Source organism: Nicotiana tabacum, chromosome 16 (assembly GCF_000715075.1).
Source record: "Nicotiana tabacum cultivar K326 chromosome 16, ASM71507v2, whole genome shotgun sequence".
In the NCBI taxonomy this organism is placed as follows: domain Eukaryota; kingdom Viridiplantae; phylum Streptophyta; class Magnoliopsida; order Solanales; family Solanaceae; genus Nicotiana; species Nicotiana tabacum.
Window position 1 is genome coordinate 84,101,783 of NC_134095.1, and position 20,909 is coordinate 84,122,691.

The window sequence follows — 20,909 nt, forward strand, 5'->3', positions numbered from 1 at the left end:
TTATCTTCGTTGCCTTCCTTGCCAACCCACATGTAGGTAAAATATAAATCGTAGCATTCAGTCATCATTTGAGGACCAAAGTCATAAGCAGAGAGGTTTAAAGAATTCCATCCATTAATAAATATAATAGACAACATGTTATTTGAGACACACACTTCTTTGAATAAGATATTCCCTAATCAACCGCAAAGATGAGAGGCTTTCTACAGTTAACAACAACAATTAATGACCAGACTGATGCTTATTGATATCCCTTCAGAGAAAAAAGGGGGGAATACCTATTCAACAGCACAAGGTGAATAAATTAATGACCGAAGTTCAAATAACAGTACTGCCTCTCTTACCCTCAGAATTGGACTTCTCCAAATCAAACTAGAATCTTAAAAGTTACAATATCACACAGTTGAAAATGGTATTGCCTTGTGTTCACGGACGAAAACTGCCATGACAAAAATCTTCCTGCCCAGAAAGCTGTGAGCGTCGCATTACACTTCAATTGACTCCTGCTCTACGTCATAATCCCCAGAAAACAAGGTGGCTGTTTCAGACTATATCAACTATAATACCAATCAAACTATGCTTGGTGCATCACCTTCCCAAGTACATGTGGCTCGGGACCAGCGTGTCCGGATACAGTCAACCAAAGGAGCATGCTGAGAAGGTTCCGGTTTTGAAACTTCAGTAACAGAATCCTTACCTGCAGTAGGATCACTTGTACCAGGGCCTGAAGACATGAACTCCTCCGGCGTCCACCTTGGGGGAACTGAAACCCTCAACTTAGTGAGTCTAGGCCTTTGTACTGGAAAATCATTTACAGATGAAACCTGGTTCCCATTCATAACCGATTTTGCAATCCCATTGAAGTGGTAAAGATCAAAGACCTTTTTCCCCATTAATCCACTAGGATCTTTTAGTCCTCCCATACTCTTGTCCAAGTCTAACAGAACCTGCCAGAATTCGCTCCATACAATATATCCACTGCTGCAGAGGTTTTGAAGCTTATCGGCGGGAAGACTGACATTAGTCTCCCTAAGGACTTGATGAAAACCTTCCACGCTAATGAATCCACCACCTCCACTCTGATCTTGTGCATCAAAAGCTCTGCGGATCTTTGTTTCCCGGCCTTCAAGTTCATTCTCCTCCTGAACTTTCGTATCAAGAGCAAATAAGACAGTGTAATGAGATTCGCTGCCAACAACCCATATTGGCCATTTCGGGCACTTCAAATGCAGGCCAACTTTGCAAAAGTTTAGGGACTCTAGCAGAGTAAGAAACCCAACTTCCACCGTTGTGGAGATACCCTTCACAAACATGCCACCACCCAAATCCATCCTCCCATCAAACACATTGGCAACTGCTTCCCCAGAAAGCAATAGGTTCACAATTTCCTGTTCCAGGAAAGATAAAATATAACATAGTCTAACCAGTACCTAAGTCTATAATTGGCACAAAACAGAAGAGCATACAATATATTCACCAAAACTTAGCCTTTTATTAATCTCGGGATACCTGTGAAGCATGTCCAAAAGGTGCTGTAACCAAAGGTTGAGAAGGATCATCCCTATCAGCTTGAACAGAGTCCTGTACAGAGAGAGAGAGAGATATCCGTTAAAGGACTAATACACTACAAGATATATGCTATTGTCAATGATCCTTTCTCTTAATCATTTTGGAGAAGATTAAAAGTGTTTCCACGAATCCACCGTTCACTTTTATTTTTGTAAATGTCTTACTCTCATCTTGTTTGAACTAGGACCGATCCTAACGAAACAGCCTACTCTTCTTCTATGTTGTAGCAAAAATGGGGAGCGGAAACCCCTACCCTCACACAACACATACACATAAGTGAAAAAATAAAAAAGAAGTTACCATTCCACGAGAAAGCAGAGCTGATATTAGGAACAGCATTGCTCCCATACGACTTCGGAATACAGGGAGCAGTGCTTCAAGCCTTTGAAGAGCATCTATTGATGATGTATATGTGTTAATGATTAAAACCTTTTGCAAGTTAGCCCCGGATTCAAGTGAGAGACCTTCAAGTGCTTTAGAAATGACCTGTATAACAAAACACAGCAACCTATTAAAATCAAACATTAGTCATTCACCAATATAGATAGACTTATTAAATGCAAGCACCTTCACATGCACATGTTCTTGATTAAGTATTACATCCATAAGGTACAACTGAAAATCTCTTATCCAAAAAAAAAAAAGGAAAAAGAAAACAAAAAAGGACATGTAAAAACAGATTCGGAATGCATTCCTCTACTTTTTTATATAACAACAACAACAATGACCCAGTTAAATCCCATTAGTGAAGTCTGGAGAGGGTAGTGTGTACGCAGACCTTACCCCTACTCCAAGGGGGTAAAGAGGCTGTTTCCGAAAGACCCTCGGTTGTACATATTTAGAATAAGATAAAAATTGTATTATATATCACAATTTTCTTATAATTAAATATATTTTAGAAGTACGAAAAATGTGTACCCAAATAAAAATTGCTTGATTCCCCAAACAATGAAATTGGACAGGAGGAGCACAAAAAGGAGCAACATGGAAAACAAATTCATTTTTTTTAACAAGTACATGGAAAACAAATTCCTAGCAGACATCTAGTGGCTTACCTCATCACTCGAACGCCCCTCAGACTCCTCAAGGTTACCATCAAGTATTCTCAAAGATGCTATCACAACCCTTCTATTGCTTCCGCACATAAACAATATCTCACCCATGCCTCTGACCAATGCTCTGTTCCAGATCAAAAAAAAGTAAAAGAAAAAAGTTATTCAGGATTTGTCTAAAAATATCAAAATTTTCCCAGGAGCATTTACATAAAAGTACTCCAGTTACTTCACGAAGAGATAGTTCAATCGGACAACTAACAATCAGGAGAAAATGAAAAGGACCACCAACTGCAGTCAGCAATTGTCCCTTTGGGGTAGGGGATTACTTTGTTTTTTCTCACTCATGAAAGGTAGTATTCACATAAAAAAAACAAGTGTGATGTGAAGTTTTGTAGTTGAAACAGAGTCAATATTACAGTGTTTAGAGTCCTTTAAAAAGACATATTAAACTCCCTGGTATCTTTTTGTAAATTTGACCAGCAGCACATATTTTTGTGCTGATGAATAAATTGTTACCATTCTCAAAAAAAAAAAAAAAAAAAAAAAAGGAGAACATGTGTGATGTGCAATAAATATATCCCAGGAATATATGAGCCTTGTAGCAGTTAAATATATAAAACGGTCTCAATGAGACATAAATTCAGTAATCCGCTTTAAAACCCAATAAAATATGCCCACATAGCAACAAGATTCACAATATCAACCTTGATTTTTTCTCTTCACTTAGAGATGAAAAAATATCAGCTCCAGCAGATTCTTTGTCAGCCAATCTTCTCAAACCCACATTGGCGGACAAGCTAGGTGAAACAATATTTAATTCCTCCGGGAAAAACAATAAGTATTTCAGAACAAAAGCCTGCAGAATCATGGAACCTTTGTCAAAAAGAGATGGAACACTATGTGCAGTTAAATTGAGTCCAAAAGATGCTAAAGTCAAACAGGGAGTACGATGAATGTAGAATCAAGTAAAATGAAAGTATGGTGCGCAATTACATAGAGCGAACAAAATAAAGATCTAAAGAGTAAGAAGCCAAATACTTCGCCATCCAGCAGAACAAAATGGTACCTGGTTATTTATTGGAAGTGACAGAAGATGCCCATGAATGTACAAGAAATTTATGCATACTTGCACTGCAACTTTTCCTAATTAATACTGACATTTGTATCCAATACATATGGCTGTAAAACCATCTCAATTTCTAACTTCTAGCAAATACTTTAAATTTACTGTACAACAGGGACACGTTTCATTCTTGACCACTAGAAGTAGCTGTGAGATTAACATAAAAGAATTCAAAGCAAGTCCAAAACTATCTATCTGCTGCAGAAAATAGCTATAAGATTAAGTGATTAACATAAAAAAATTCAAAAAAGTTGAAACCTATCTGTCCACTGCAAAAAAATAAACCAGAGTAAATGACAATCAGTTCATCTTTATCAAAGAAACTTTGATTTGTGATTTTGTTCCTAAGGGTAAAGACATAAGTTCCATCCTAAACTGCTGCCTGTTGGTTCATAAAGTTGGGTCCTTTTGTATGTAATTGTAGGGAAGAAGAAAAGGAAGAAAGAGAAAGAGAAGAAAAACAAAAGAATAAAAAATAAAAAGAAAAGATTTAACAAAAACTTAAAATTTTTATCCTATTAAAAATGACATTTGTGCAATTTAATTCATTTTTAACTTGTTTTTTTTACCAGCAACGCTCGTTCAACCTCTGAGGGGGATAATTAATACACCTTGGTCAAGAATAAGAGGGTAAAAAGATGTCCACAAAGTTTAAGTATGTAACTGAGTTTTTTAGACAAGTTTAGGGTGGACGTATGTATTTTTCCTATTAAAGAAGAAACAAGAGAGAACCAAAGTATTACCTGTATTGCTGCTAGCACACCACAGGGCCCACCTTCATGCTGCACTAAGCCCATTGATGTATCTGGATCAGGACTAAACCTATAAAATATTTTTTCAAGTATCAGAAAATCAACTCAGATGAATCTGTGAAACAATGTTCAACCTAAATAAGCAAAGATTAGATTAAGAGAACCAACAATACCAGTAACAACATTATATAAACTTCTAAGTAGCACTAGAATTTTCTCTCAGTACGTATACAAGGTTCAGAAAGAGGCAATGACAGCATCCTCTACAAACACTCGACACAAAGCACATACTACGACAGATTTTGCATTAGGTAATGCATCATAAACGCCTCTAAGATAAGTGAAATCTACCATCACTTAGCTAGGTATATTGGATGGAGGCCATGACACCAAAAGGGCACTACTTTGAGGTGCAGGGGGTTTGGATAAGCATCAGTGATGGACTACTTGAAGGACGAATGGGTCGTCTCCTCATAACATTGAATACCCAATATCAAAAGAGGTGTGCATGGTCTGTTGCAGTTCCTGCCTAAACCTGAAACCAGAACCAACCTTGAGTCTTTGGCTATGGTTTGGTCTGATGTGGTTGAACACTTCAAAATGGTCTTTTTTAAGAGAACAAAAACGCTTTGTATCTCATTTCAATTGGGAAAATATAAATTTAGAAAGGAAAAATTAGCAATTTAACAAATCTTGTGTTTCTCAAAACTAGAACAAACTTCTTTTGATAAGGTAAATTATATAATCAAAAGGGAGAGAACTCCCGTATACAAGAAGTATATACCAAAAAGTAGAGAATTTACATCAGAACATGATTCTCTACAAAAGACGCCCAATCTTCTATATAAACAGGGGCTATATGAGTGCACCAAAAAGCGATCAAAGATAAAAGACTATTCTTAAGATGTTAAAAAGGAGACTCAATCCCCTCAAAAGCTCTCCTATTTCTCTCCCCCCAAACTATCCACATGAGAGCTAACGGAGCGAACTTCCACGCCTTTTGCTTTCTTCTTCTATGGAAACCGGCCCAGCTATATAGCATTTCCTTTACAGTACTTGGCATCACCCATTGAACACCAAAAAGGTTCAGGATCGCCCTCCACAAAGTCGAGGACACAGGGCAAAGCAACAAAAGATGATTAACTTCTTCCCCTGAGCTTTTACACATATAGCACCAACTAACAAGTGTAATTCCCCTTATTCGCAGATTCTCAGCAATCAAAATCACTCCCCTCGCCGCTAGCCATGCAAAAAAGCACACATTCGTGGGCGCCTTAGGAATCTAGATCGAGGAGTATGGAAAAGAGGCCTCCTCTCTCACCAACATACTCTGGTAAAAGGACTTTACGGTGAACAGACCATCGCCACGCAAACCCCATCTCCAAGAATCACAAGATGGTTGAGGCCTGTCTTGCCCATATAGCAGCGACAATAAATCTTGCAGCTCCGCAATCTCCCAATCTTGCATGTTCCTTCTAAATGAGAGGTCTCATACTACCCCCTTACATGCTCCTTATGAATCTGTTGGACCATCAATTCCTTCTGGTTTGAAACTCTGAAGACGTGGGGGAGGAGACCCTCAGAGTATCCTCTCCACACCACCTATGATTCCAAAAGGTGATTCTCCTTCCATCTCCCACCCTGTAAGAGATGTTGCCACTGAAGGATTCTCAATTCTTCATGATGCTCCTCCACATGCCACACCTGAAAGGCGTTGTGATTGCCTTGGTCCGGGGGAAATTACGGGTCATATATGGCGAGTTCAAGATTCAAATGTTAAGGCATCTTTTTGGCTAGAGCCCGGGTGCAAACCGTGAGACCGAAAAGGTTTGAGGTGGCTCGGAGGGAGGCGAGCCAAAGCGAATAATACCTTGACACTTGCGTTAAATCTCTGCCAAACATAACATTAACCATATCACTCATCTTACTAGAACTACTCATTTCTACCAATTCGATTTTTTGTGATCTTTCTTATTTTCAGTGATATTCTTATTTCGTTTTTATTTTATACAGGCACACCTACGCACCTTTTCTTTTTAATTTTGAAAAGAAAATAAGAACACAAAATAGCCCGTAACAGCTATTTGTTAGACGATTATCTACACAGGAAACCAAGAATATTTATAAGAACACTAAATATACTGCGAAAAACGAGTCATCAACGAGAACAAGTAAAAATCCAATTGCCAATAGCAAGTAATTGAGTGCAATTGCTAGATGAACAAACTACCTTGAGAGATTATATCACATCATAAAAGAAGAAAAAGTAAAAGTAAACTTAATTCAACATCTCAATTATCACAAACACATAATCCTAACTCCAATTCTCACAAACAGAAAGGCATTAATATAACCATACCTTATGCCCTGATTAGTCCACTGACCAAGAATATCTCTGGTAACTTCACAACCAAAGATCATTGAAAACAACTCATTAGCCTCTGCAACTGAAAGCTCTTCCCCCAAGTTCACAATTTTCTCCTCACCCTTCACCAAATTCACATTTTTATCCTCATCCTTCACCAAATTCACACTTTTATCCTTACATTCCACCACCCCACTACCAGACCTACCACTCTTTTCCGCCAGCGGCTCCGCCACATTCTTGGCCGCCACTATCATCCGCTTTTCAGCAGCAGCAGCCATCAATTCCCTCTGCAGTCGCCGGTTTTTCACCTCCGGCGACTCCCCTTCTTCCCCAACGGCACCGACGACCTCCTCTCCCGGTTTGCTCCTCTTTGGCTCCGGTGATTCCTTCTGCATACTCATCCTTAACGCCATTTTCAACTCTTCATCTTCTTGATCCGCCATTTATATTAATTTTTCACACACCCAGATCCAGGAATTCCAAGAATTCCCCAAAATCAAAATCAAAATCGAATCTTTGAGCACTAAGATATCCAATTTAGACAGCAAACTTCAAACTTAGGGTTTTCAGAACCAAATGATGCACTATTCAGTTACAGATACACACACACACACTAAAGTAGAATTTGTAAAGATCAATGTTAAATGTTCATACATAAATACATGTATATATACATAGAATGGATTTAATCCGTTGAAATATAGAATGAGGAAATAGAAAGTTAATAAAAGCTGGGATTTTAAATTACTGGATATAATTTAAATCTAATTTAACATGACACTCCATATAAAGAGGGTATACAGATCAGGTTTCCTAATAGGACAAGAAAAGGGACAATTATACGACGACGTCCAATTAGTATTGTTTTCAAAGTCTAATAGTAGTACTTTGAGAGTTTGCAAGATTAAGAACAAGTGATGAATTTGTTGTAAAAGATATCAGTAAACTCCTACTTTCTTGCATGTGAATTTTCTCAAATCATCTAAATTATTAAAAGTATTAGAGAAAATACATAAAATGCCCGTCAAATTTGTTCGAAAAAATTATTAACATACCTTAACTTTACGGATGACCTAGTCCCCCTATTCTTGTTTGGGGTGAATTTAATATCCCATTGGTAACACATAGTCAGTCTTGTGGTGGGATGTGTAGTACGCGCGCGCCACGTGTCAAAAACTCCTTTATTTTTTTCCCCATTTATTTCGTTACTTTTTTTGAACTCTTTTTTTTCTGTGTTATCTTCATCACCACCTACACCACCATGAAAGATCCAACACTTTCAGCTTTAAAAAGTAGGGGAAAATTCCTCATCGAAAAAATGAAGCCGGCAAATCCCAAACTTTTCAGTCAGTTAAAATCCCTCAAGCTTCGGCAAAATTTATGTCCAAACAGGCCAGATTACATTATTTATTCAATTTTTTTCAACGAAATATTACAAGAAATAAATTAGAAAGACAGGATTATGAGAAGTGTGTTGCATTCCCCAATGAATGTAGCAAAATCTACTGTATCTGATAATGATACAGCTAGTCCGGTTCAAACGGTGACCGGTAAAGACACACCAAATCCGTTTATGGCTGTCACTTTGCCAAAAAGTGAAGATGAAGGTCCATCGAGACGAAGACTACCCAACATTAACACAGGGAGAAACATTAAAAAAGAAGGGTATAATTTCAAAAAAGAAAAAAAATGAGAAAATAGAAAATATAATCAAACAGACATTAGAAAATTTCTTTCAAGAAAAAAAAGAACAAGACAAACATATGGTTAAGAATCCAAGTCCTAATCCATCTGTTTTCTTCTGAGTGTTCTTTCTTCTTGTATCTTCTCTTTTTTATAGCTAAGTTTTGGAACGGATTTGAAGAATGGATTCCAAACTCTTCAGAAATCTATCTTGTCCAGCCTTGCAGGGTAGCTCTGATACCAAGCGGATCAAACAATAATAAAACAGAATAATACTTTAATAGTATTACTTTTAGAGACTACCATAAGACTTTAATTTTTAACCAATCCCTAGTCTTTTGTAGTTTATTACCATTCTTGCTTTTCCTCTTACTATCTCACTATGGTTTATAACCATAAAGGCTGCTGACCTGTGTTTAGAAGTGGATCTTCTTATTACTCCTAAATTCATAAGTATCCGGTTTCTATGTCTAATATAAATTCTTCTAAATTTTGGGTAAGGCTCCTGGTATCAGAGCATTCGTCTTTAATCTTATATCATGCATTTTTATCTTTACTTAAAACTTTTGAAAAGCGATTTTTCTATATCTTTAATAGAGTCTAGTACTTCTAACCATGTCTGAAAAATACCATTTGTCTTATCATGTATAACCACTTAATACTTAAATCTTTTGTCTTGATTTTTATCTGTAAAATATTGTCCTAAGGCATTAAGAGCCGCTATAAAATATTTAGTGTCTTTCTTATTATATGTTATCCATAAGTTATCAATTAAACACCGTTGAGGTCTGTCTATGACACATTCTGGTAGAACTCTAAACGACATGTTTGATGGTGGAAAAAAATATTAAATTATGTTTTCCAAAATTTATTCTTTCCATATTAGTCTGTTCTGCAAAAGGGTGTGGCTTAAAATGAAGATTACCTAATATTGTCTGCAGGTATCTGTCTAAGGGTGAGGCTTGAATGCCCTTCCATTTGTCTTTAGTCTTAGAAACTGTTGGTCTCATGCTGTACATGTAAAATACTTTTTTATTAATTGACAGTAATAAACCTACTTAACTGATATGCTAAATTATTATCTTTTCCTTTAATATGTTCGAAAACCAAATTATATATATATATATATATAGGTGTGGAAAGTACACGTGGTATTGCTATTACTAAAAGGTGGTGGAGAGTATTTCTACTCTGGTAAAGAAAAAGTAGAAGAGAAAAAGAAGAAAAAAGAAAAAAAGTAGAGGGATGGAGGCAGATACAATGGCGGAAAATGGAGATACAGTAGTATCTTGGATGGGAAAAGGGAAATGGTGACAGGAAGAAGAAAAGGTAGAGAGAAAATAAAAAGACAAAAAAAAATAAGAAAAGAAGAAGTAAAAGAAAAAGGGACGCACGCGGTAAAAATATATGTCTATTTTTAATCCTTTCCCTCTTACACGCGAGTTTGGGAGAGTGAAATTACCGCCTTTGCCACGTCACCATTTAGGGTAATATTAAATTCACCTCAAACAAAAATAAGGGGACATAAGTCGCCTTAAAAGTTAAGGTGTGTAAATGATTTTTCTGAACAAATTTGATGGGTAACTTATGTATTTTCTCAAAGTATTAAATTCCAATAAACTATAGATATGTCTAAAGTTAAATTTGTTTTTTTTGCATATATATATTTTGAGGATATTTAGTGACTAATAAAATAGAGAGTAAAATATACAAAAGTGAGTGTTGTTATATATTTCTAAGACCTTCGATTGGTGATGTCAGAAGCAATACATTTTGATGAACTATTTTTGTATATTTTTTGGATATACCACAATCAGTTATGCTTTTGTATAATTGTGTTCTTGGGGTTAATTGCTCTTTTTTTTTTTAAAATTATTAAAGCATCATCTTCTCGATTTTAATGTATATATCAAGCACTGAAGCTTCAGAGTTACAGCATATTTCTATAAATAACATGTATTTATACTAGATGCACTATTTCGAGTTAAGAAAAATATTAATAGTGTTAAACTCGTTGCAATACTTTTTACCTTGATACCATTGTCAAAAGAACTCATTTGTAGACTTGAAGGTCTGAATTGCACGATGAAGTCTTCTTCATCTATAGAAAGAAAATCATGTGATCAGTTAAGAAAAAAACAATTATGTAATAATAAACTTGTGCCATTTGTCTAAGTTGGAAAAGATCTTATATCATAATTTTTAAAAATAATAGTTTATAATTTAAGAATTTCTTAATACCAAATATGAAACATCAACGCAGTTTTTAGCCTCAATTCTAAAGTGAGAAAATATAAGTTACTTGATTCTTCTAAAGTCCAATATAAATTATTTGACGGATATGTGAGAAATATTTCAATTTAAATAAAAAAACTATTTAAGTCGACAAATCTTAACTTGAGTAGGAAAAAATAAAAAATTAAGAAAGCTCATGAAAAAGATAAATAAAGGAGAAGGTAAGGAAAATATTTGGGATGCAAACATGAGATCGCAACTTGCCTCCACCTTGTTCTTGTACCACCATTGCTTTTTGTAATAGTTCTGTAAATTATAAATCATGTAATTGATCTTGTTGCTTACAAAAATTTATCTTTAATTGTCTACATCCCAATAAATTATTATATTTGCCCAATTCAACACTGTAATAAAAACATAAATTATTTTGTAATCACGATATGAGTTATAGTTATGGATGATTTTGTATTTGGGTAACTATGTTTTGTTATGATTGGAGCTACAATTAATGCCCTAATTTGGGTTTAATAATTGAACAATTGTATTGAGAAATGAAAAATGAAAAACGTTAATTAATTAATGCCCTAATTTAATAACAACATAAGAAGTTAGTATTGAGAAATGAAAAATGTTAATTAAATGGTTAAGAATTATAACAAAAAAATTAAAGTAAGTTTTACTACTTCTTTTTTTCATGCGCTCTATATATAACTGCCGATGCAAATTAGGAGTTTAGCCCGTAACATAAGTTTATTCCGGTTAAAATTGTTTACAAAATACAATTAATTCACTTTATTGGGTACTAGACTCGTTCACCTTTAAATGAAAGTTTTAAATTTTTTTCTCAGCCAAAATTCTACCTCCAAAATCTATTCCAGTAATTTCTGAACAAAAAGACACATCCTAAAATTCCAAATTAGGTTTTACAATTCTCAAAAGGAAACAAAAAGGTGCCATTTAAATGTCAACAAAAATGAACCTTCAAAAAAAATGTAAGAATCAATACAAACCTCACGGACTGAAGAAACCAAGTTCGAAATTTTGATGAACATAAGTGAACATAAAAGATCGACCATTTTCTTTGAACCTATAGAAAACAAACAAGAAAATAAAAAAACTTACACGATGTCAGAAAGGAAGAGATTAAGTAACAAAGAACATAAAGGAAGATGAAAGAAAAACGGGTGAGAAAAAATTCATAAAGAAGTTGATCTTTATTAGATTTTGTTGTTTTATAGAAATGGAGAAAATGAAGACAGAAAAGTCAACATTATATATGTCACACGCGCGCGCACACATATGAAAATTATTCTGGTTAACATGAGTTTATTCCGGTTAAAATTATTTGAAAATACAATTAACTCATTTTATTGTGTACTAGATTTCGATCCCCTTTAAATGAATTTAAGTTTTAAATTCTTTTCTCAGCCAAAACCCTATCTCCAAAATCTAGTACAGTAATTTTTGAACAAAATGGTAGATCCTAAAATTACATATTAGATTTTACAGTTCTCGAAATGAAAGCAAAAAGGTGCCATTTTACTGTCAACAAAAATGAACGTTCAAGAAAAAAGTGTAGGAATCAACACAAACCTCACAAATTGAAGAAACCAAGTTAGAAATTTTGACGAATTTATATGAACAGAAAAGATCAATCATTTTCTTTGAACATGTAGAAAGAAAACAAGAAAATAAAAAATATATTACATTGTGTCAGAAAGTAGGAGATCAAGTGACAAAGAACATAAGGAAAGAAGCAAGAAAAACGTGTGAGAAAAGATTCAGAAGATATACATCTTTGTTAGATTTTGCTGTTTTATAGAAAAAGTGAAGAGTGAAAAGTCAACATTATAAGAATGTTATTATGTAACATCTTTAGATTACGATTCTTCTAGTGAATCTGAGCTTGCTAAGGAAGAGATTAATGAGTTATGAGATAAATTTTGGAGAAGAATAAATAGGGTCCCTTTATTTTTTTCCGCAAATGTCTTACATAAGAAATATGGAAAAGGCAAAAAGAAAAAAATGAGAAAAGAGTTAAAGGGATAATGTCACGACCCAAACTCCCACCGGAGTCGTGACGGTGCCTAACACTGCTTGCTAGGCAAACTAACATCCAAACAATAACAATAAACTCAAATAATAGAATTTAATAATCTCAACAACGGAATAATCATAAAATATTTAAAAATATCAGCAACAACCCAACTACAACCATCCCATGATCTGGTGTCTACGAGCACATGAGCACTATACAATTTAAATACAGAGTCTAATCCTCAAATACAGAACTGTTTAGAGGATAGAACAATGATAACATAAAAAAAGTAGAAAGGGACTCCAAGGCCTACAAAAGAAATTACCAGCTACCTCGAAATCTTATATAATCTAGTACAAATGCCTTCAGCTAACAATCACCTCTCCTGACAGTACCTGGATCTGCACATAAAGTACAGAGTGTAGTATGAGTACAACCAATCTCATGTGCTTAATAAGCAACTAGCTTAACCTTGGACTGAAAGCAATGACGAGCTTGGCAATTGCCCAACATCCTATGCCAATAACCAATAAAAAAATATAGAATAATAATGGTAAAGATAAGTAACTCAAACAATATTAATTTCAACATTTGCACAAATAACATGGAAGTAGGCATGCTTTTCAAGAATAGTTATAAAGTCATGAATTCTTTCACAGAGTTTTCTAAGCATGATTTATCAACCTAACAAAATTGCTAATCCAATATACCAAATAAGGACATCTAGTACCATCTAACATAACGGGGAATCACAATTTGGTACTTGCATGGCGAGTAAACATGCTAGGATCAACAATACAACGATTAATTCATCAAATATATATCATATCTCAAGCACATACATAGTGCATGCCACAATTGCCCCTAAACCCTCACACACGATACCATCACTCATCACTGTACGCGTGCCTCACATAAGTCTCTCATTCAAGCACATATATATGACCCTATGCCCGTACTCACTATGAATATCAGACTCTAGAGGGGCGGGTCCTTGCCCAAGCGCTGATCAGATATAAGTCAACAATCAATATCACATAGCCAAATCATGGGGCCTAATGCACGCGTCGCCCCTATTCCATACCACTTAGCCCAATGTGGGGCATGACATATGCGTCACCTCAAAATTAATACTAAATCAGCTCTAAGGCCCAAGCTCAATCATCAACTTCTCAAGTCTCAATTACCCACATCTCACATTACTCAGTTCATAAGTGTTACACATATAAAACATCAACAACATATGAGAATCATGATGGATACTACACCCCACATGTGAAGTTGGAGTATCTATGGAGTTTACACGCAACCAATCAGCTAGCGACATAAGGTGGTCACACGTTCCAGTAAGTTTGCGCCAAATGTCTCACCGAGCGCTGCAACTGGAGCGGGACAACCTATTTTGCATATGGAAGTGGCGACAATTCCCAGTAACAATATAAAAGGGCAGTAAGGCTCTTTTTTCTTTCATTCTAGAATATATCACTAAAATAAGTCCTCTCAAATACTCTCGACACCCCTTGAGAATTTCCAAGCAAATTAAAGCAAAGTCAAAGGTAAAGCTGAATCTAGCAGGATTTAGCTTGAAGTAACTTGGAGTCATTGTTGTAACACCTATCGTCTGGTGGCATTGATCCTAAAGATTCATTAAAGCAAAGTAAACCACCATAGAAGAAAACTTAGCTCTTCAACAAGGTATGTAGGGCAACCTTTCTCTCTTGGCATGAGTTAGTGTAAGTCTATCCTTCTCTCTAAATCATTCCTATACCGCAAGGTTTGGTAGTTCTAAGCCCTCTCAATGATGTTGTCATGTTCTTGTGCATCTTTGCTGGTAGCATTTCTTCAAAGTCTACATTGTTTCCAGTTGGTATCCTGTGATCGGAGAGTATGATTCATTCTAAGTTTAAGCTTGTTATCTCTCAAAACTGTTACTGCATTGCACTTATATATATGTATCTATTTACTCTACCGGGTCGCGCTATAGTCGTCTAGGTACGACACGTATGTATCTGTTTTATGAAGCATGATGTGGGATATTATTGAGCCCATGTGTGGCCGGATACGATGATGTGTGATGTGAGGCTACCGAGTCCTCTTGAGGCCGACTACACCAAGTTGTATTGAGACTGAGTACGACCGTATGTATGTATGTATGTATGTATGTATGTATTTATGTATGTATGTATGTATGTATGTATGTATGTATGTATGTATGTATGTATGTATGTATGTATGTATGTATGTATGTATGTATGTATGTATGTATGTATGGTATATACTAATGCATGGCCCCAATGTGCGGCTTGGTTTTACAAAGGTTTCCATGTATTTATGATCCATGGTCCATAGTTTTCACAGTTTGATTTATGCCCCCGGGGGCTTGTCCTCGGTATTCAGGTTGGAATCACGTACACATATCTCTTATGCTATGACTCTGATTTACTTGTTTTTCTTAGCCTTACATACTCAGTACATTATCCACCCTAATGCCCCTTTTTTTTTAGGCACTATGTTCATGCCCACAGGTACAGATAGACCTGGTGACACCCATCCCTAGTAGGTGCACGTTTCAGCGGTTGGTTATTGCTCTCCACTCCCTCGGAGTTTCTATTCAAAAGTAAATAGGTACTAGAGCAGAAGTTATAAACATTTTGGATATGGTGGGGCCTTGTCCCAACCAAGTTGTGTAAACGTATGTTTCTTTGGCACTCTTAGAGGCTTGCAGACTAGTGCTAGAGTTCGGTTGCATGTAATGGTTGGGACGATGCTGGTGACAGTAATGACCATGTATAAAATGCTAGTGTCTCTTTTGTTATTCAGTTATTCTCGTTATAATTCAAGTAACACTACTTGGAGGCCTCAAAGGCCCATATATTTGTGGATAAAAAGATATAAGAGCATGCGTTGATTCGCATGAACCTTAGGGTATCGTGTGTCGATCGCACCTCCCAAGGTTGGGGTGTGATAAACTTTGTATCAGAGCAGGTTGTGTCCTAGGAAGTTTGCAAGTCGTATCTAGTTGAGTCTTGTTTATGGGTATGTTGTGCACCATACTTATAAGCAGGAGGCTATATGATATTTAGGATGACAACCTTTCTTCCTGTTCTAGTGCGATTGAGCTACGTTATAAGAATTCGCTTATACTTCCTATCTTGTTTACGATTATAGCGATGCCTACCACAAGACATCAGACAATTGTTCATGGTGAAGAAGGAGAAGGTACTAGTTAGGTGCCACCTGCCCCTATGGGTCAACATGGACTTCATGATGAGGTTGGAACTCAGGCTTCGGGGACAGCACCACCACCCCTGGGACAAAATAGAGAAGTTAATGTACCTCCTATTCACTACCCCACTTATTCACAAGCAGGATATGAGCACCGTGCAGCTGATGACTCAATTAGTGGTTTCCCAGGCCCAACGTCAGGCCCCTACCACCTCAGATAGAGCGATTAACATGAGAGTTCGGGATTTCATAAATTTGGACCCCCCGGTGTTAACAAGAACATACCCCAACGAAGATCCCCAGAATTTTCTAGACCAAATGCAGCAGACCTTATGAGTTATGCATTCCACTGATACAGAGTCCATAGAGCTTGCCTCATATAGATTACAGGATGTTGTTATGACTTAGTATGAGAAGTGGGAGCAATCTAGGGGACCTCTTGCTCCACCAGTGAGATTGAAGGAGTTTTCTAAATCCTTTTTACAATAGTATTTGCCTATTGAGCTCTGCTGAGCAAAGATAGATAAATTCTTGAAATTGGAACCTGATAACATGAGTGTTTGAGAGTACAACATGCAATTTAACTCCTTAGCCAAGTATACTCCTTTAATTGTAGCAGAGATGAGTGGTACAATACATCGGTTTGTGGGTGGACTAGGACCACATTTGATTAATGAATTCACCACTACTTCTCTGAGTCCAAACATGGACATTGATAAGATACAAGCCTACGCGCAGAGCTCAGAGGATCGAAAAAGGCAATAGCGAGCTGCTCGAGAGCATGTTTGGGGACAACACAAGAGAACTCGGTTTGCAAGTGATAGGGAAGAGCCACGAGGTGAGTTTAGACCCCCGCTTGCCTGGCATCCCTCTCAATTGGGGTCAAGTGCAACGTCACAGTTTTAGGATCAGCACCATGGCAGGATTACCTATTCTTGTTAGAATCAGAATCCACGAGGACATGGCTCACAATATAGTGGAGACCCAAGTAAGATGAGGCCTTAGTTCTGCATTGTAGCCGACGTGGTAGGAATCATTTTGGGCATTGCCAATAGGATTCAGATTTGTGCTATTCTTGCCGGTAGTCCGATTATGTCATGCAATTTTGCCTAGCAAGGAATGTGGGTGGTATGTTACCAACAACGGGATGAGCGACAACTTTTTCATCGATAACACATCCACGTGAGTAAGGAATGCAGCCACCGATTGGGAGAGGTAGAGGTGGAGGTGTAATTTCCATGTCCAACCTGGGTGGGCAACAATAGAATCACATTTATACATTGGTAGATCATCAGAATTTAGCGTCTTTACCAGACGTGGTCAAAAGTATAATATCCGTGCTTTCCATTAGTATGTATGCTTTGATAGATCCAGGTTCCACCTTGTCATATATTACCCCATTTGTTGCTAGTAAATGTGGTAAAGTACCTGAATTGCTGCGATAACCATTTGGAGTGTCCACGCTGGCGGGCGAGTCCGTGGTAGTTAGACAAGTGTATCGAAGTTGTGATGTGATGATTCAAGCTCACCATACCTTGGTCGATTTGAACGAACTAGAAATGATAGAATTCGATGTCATTATGGGGATGGATTGGCTAGCCTCTTATTATGCTATGGTGGTTTGTTAGAGGAATGTTGTTCATTTTAACTTTCGGGGGAGCCCGTTGTCGAATGGGAGGGCAACATCACAACGTCAAAAGGGAAGTTTATTTATTACCTTAAGGCTCGAAGGATGATCACAAATAGGTGTTTTTACCATTTGATATGAGTGAAAGGTATGTAGGCGAAGCCTCCCACTCTTCAATCAGTTCCGGTCATAAGTGAAGTCCCCGATGTGTTCCTTGATGAGCTCCCGGGTATTCTACCCGAGAGGGAGATGAGTTTTCTATTGATATGCCACCCGATACACAGCCGATACCGATTCCCCGATACATGATAGCTCCATCCCCGTTAAAGGAATTAAAGGATCAGCCGAATGATCTACTTGACAAGGGTTTCATTCGACCCAGTACTTCCCTGTGGGGAGCCCCAGTATTATTCATTCGGAAGAAGGATGGTTCGTGGAGAATGTGTATCGATTACCGACAACTAAACAAGGTAACCATCAAGAACATGAATCCACTTCCGAGAATTGATGATTTGTTTGATCAATTACAGGCTAAGTATTTCTCGAAGATCGATCTCAAATCTGGGTACCATCAGTTAAGAATCAAAGAAGAAGACGTCCCGAAGATAGCCTTTCGGACCAAATATGGCCATTATGAGTTTCTCGTGATGTCTTTTATCCTAACCAACACACCAACGACCTTCATGGATATGGTGAATCGAGTATTCAGACCATTCTTGGATATCTTTATGATCGTGTTCATTAACGATATTTTGGTGTACTCTCGATATTGACGATTTTGGGATCACAAGCTGTACACCAAGTTTTCCAAGTGCGAGTTCCGACTGAACTCGATACCCTTTTTTTGGCATATAGTATCCGGTGAAGGTATCAAGGTTGATAACCAATGTCGTGCCTCCTTTTTCTCGCGAAATCGGGTTTGTGACATTTGAGAGGACAACTCGTTCCTTTTCGGGAATTGGGTTTGAATTGAAGAGTCGCCACCTAATGATTAAAGTGCATTAGGACACTAGGAGGGGTTTGTTTTGAGCAACCAGAGATTGGGTAAGGGCTTGAAATTATCTCAAGGGGAAGGTGTTAGGCACCCCTCAAGATCTACTAGTGTGGTTCCCGGCCAAGCTATTGTTGTGACTTAAGTGCAAATAACACATAGGCAAATAAAGGCTTCAAATAAGAGGGGATTTTCACGTAATGGTTACAAATAAACAAAAGTAAGAAAAAGGGACTAAAAAGAGTTGATTTTCTTAAAATAAATGGTTTAAAAAGATTTAAAAGAAACAAAGAAAACAAAGGGAAGGGGGGGGGGTCCTAGGTTTATTAATAATATGGATCACCCCACACAACATCCGGTAATCACTCCTCAGTGAGGGGATACACGTGATGTTATCGCGTGGTCATCATATCCATGTCTACCCTTTCCCCCCCATTAAGGTATTAAAGCGCAGAATGGTCTCGTTTACTTATTGCATGCTATTACCCGCCCCAATCCTATCAGCCCCGGAGGTACTTGGGACTACTATTCCTAAAAGGGAGGAGAAGTTGGGTTTATTTGTGGTTTCAAAGGTAAAAATACTAAGGCGACAAGCAAAAACATATATATATATATATATATATAGCAAGTATGGGGAAGCACACATAAACAAATAAGGCTCAAACAGACCTCCTTAAATCAAAGAAAAACAAATAGTTTAGCATGTCTTACACATACTAATTAGGGTCTGATTAAACTTAAAAGTTGGGGCAGACTGATTTATTGCATATTTCAGATAAGAAGCCCGAATCAGGCTTGCCTGCTGGTTGTAGTTAATAAAATCTGATTCAGTTTATAAACTGTCCTATGGCTTACCTAAGTGTTAGACGAAAACCTATAGGCATGATATCTACTAATTTCAGAAAAGATGAAGTATACTGATTTTAGAAAAGGTTGTCAATTATTCAGGAAAGACGAGTTTTGACAAAAGATCATAAATTCTGCAGACATTAGACATTGTTGTTACTGGTTTTAGACTTATAAGCGAGTGAAACGTTTCAGACTTGGTTGATAGTTCCTATAGGCATGCTTTCTATGCGTTGCTGATTTTAAAAAAAAAACTTTTGGACATAATAAGAATGCAGAAACCCTATAGGCATGACATCTAATTGTAATTGATTTTCAAAACCTATAGACATGTTCTCTACATGCATATGCAGAAGTCACGATATCTACATGAAAGTGCAGGGTCCCTATAGTCATGGTATCTAAATGAGAATGCTGAAGTTCCTATAGACGTGGTAACTAAATGAGAATGAAGAAATCTTATAGGCATGGTAGCTATATGAAAAATGCAGAAATCTTATAGACATGGTAGCTATATGAAAAATGCAAAAATCTTATAGGCATAGTACCTGTGAGCACGTGATTTTTGCCTTACGAAAAATTACTCCAAAATAAATCAAAATAAATTTCTTGTACTGTGTAATTTCTGAATTTGCGTGGTGTTAAATATTTGTTTATGCCCGTAAAATGTTTGCTTTGTTATAATTAAACAAAATTAAAATAAAATACATGTTGCATACATATAGGATTTAATTATGCATTTAAGAGATAATTTAAATAAAAAAAAATATGCATTAGTTCTATTTTAAATGTTTCACTGTGTGATTGATGTTTTTTTCTATGTGTTAAATAATTATTATAGAGTAATTAATATTTTTTTTGTGTAAGGTTAAAAAATTGTTTATAATTTTATTAGGATTTTTTTTATTTACTAATAAAATTAAAAAAAAAAAATGAAAAGGAAATAAAAATTGGACCTGGATTTAAATCCAGGCCCAAAACAAATTACACTTCCTCAGCCCAATCCAAACAACCTGTCCGGTCCAGTCCCAAGCTAAGACCAAACGACGTCGTTTGGTCACCTCTCATCAAGAAACCGTTCGATCAAATCCAATCAACGGACAAGATACATTACCCTTACCCGTAACCCGTTACCCGATCCATTAACCCGATTCAGTCCGACCCCAACTTTAAACCAAACGACGTCGTTTGATTTAATGAATTAATCTTAGCCATCCATCCTTCCTAATCCAACGGTCCATATCCACCCACCATTCCCCTATATAAACCCGTAACCCTTTACCCGGCCCCCTAACTAAACACCCCCCCCCTCTCCGCTCCTGTTCATCATCGTCCCAAACCCCCACTCTTAACCCTAGCCGCCCTAGGATTCCACCGCCTGAAACCCGGCGGCATCA

The 20,909-nt window shown here is 36.8% G+C and overlaps 1 protein-coding gene across 1 annotated transcript; it reads right to left on the reverse strand.

The window, feature by feature from the left end:
• Nucleotides 1-96: 96 nt before the first annotated feature.
• On the reverse strand, nt 97-7,774 carry LOC107817612 (uncharacterized). Its single transcript, XM_016643469.2, has 7 exons — nt 6,859-7,774; nt 4,491-4,569; nt 3,329-3,480; nt 2,625-2,748; nt 1,870-2,055; nt 1,510-1,581; nt 97-1,388 (listed from the first exon to the last, which is right to left on the reverse strand). The coding sequence occupies exons 1-7, from the start codon at nt 7,308-7,310 to the stop codon at nt 570-572; spliced, it is 1,884 nt and encodes a 627-aa protein (XP_016498955.1). The 5' UTR covers nt 7,311-7,774; the 3' UTR covers nt 97-569.
• Between the last annotated feature and the right edge of the window lie 13,135 nt (nt 7,775-20,909).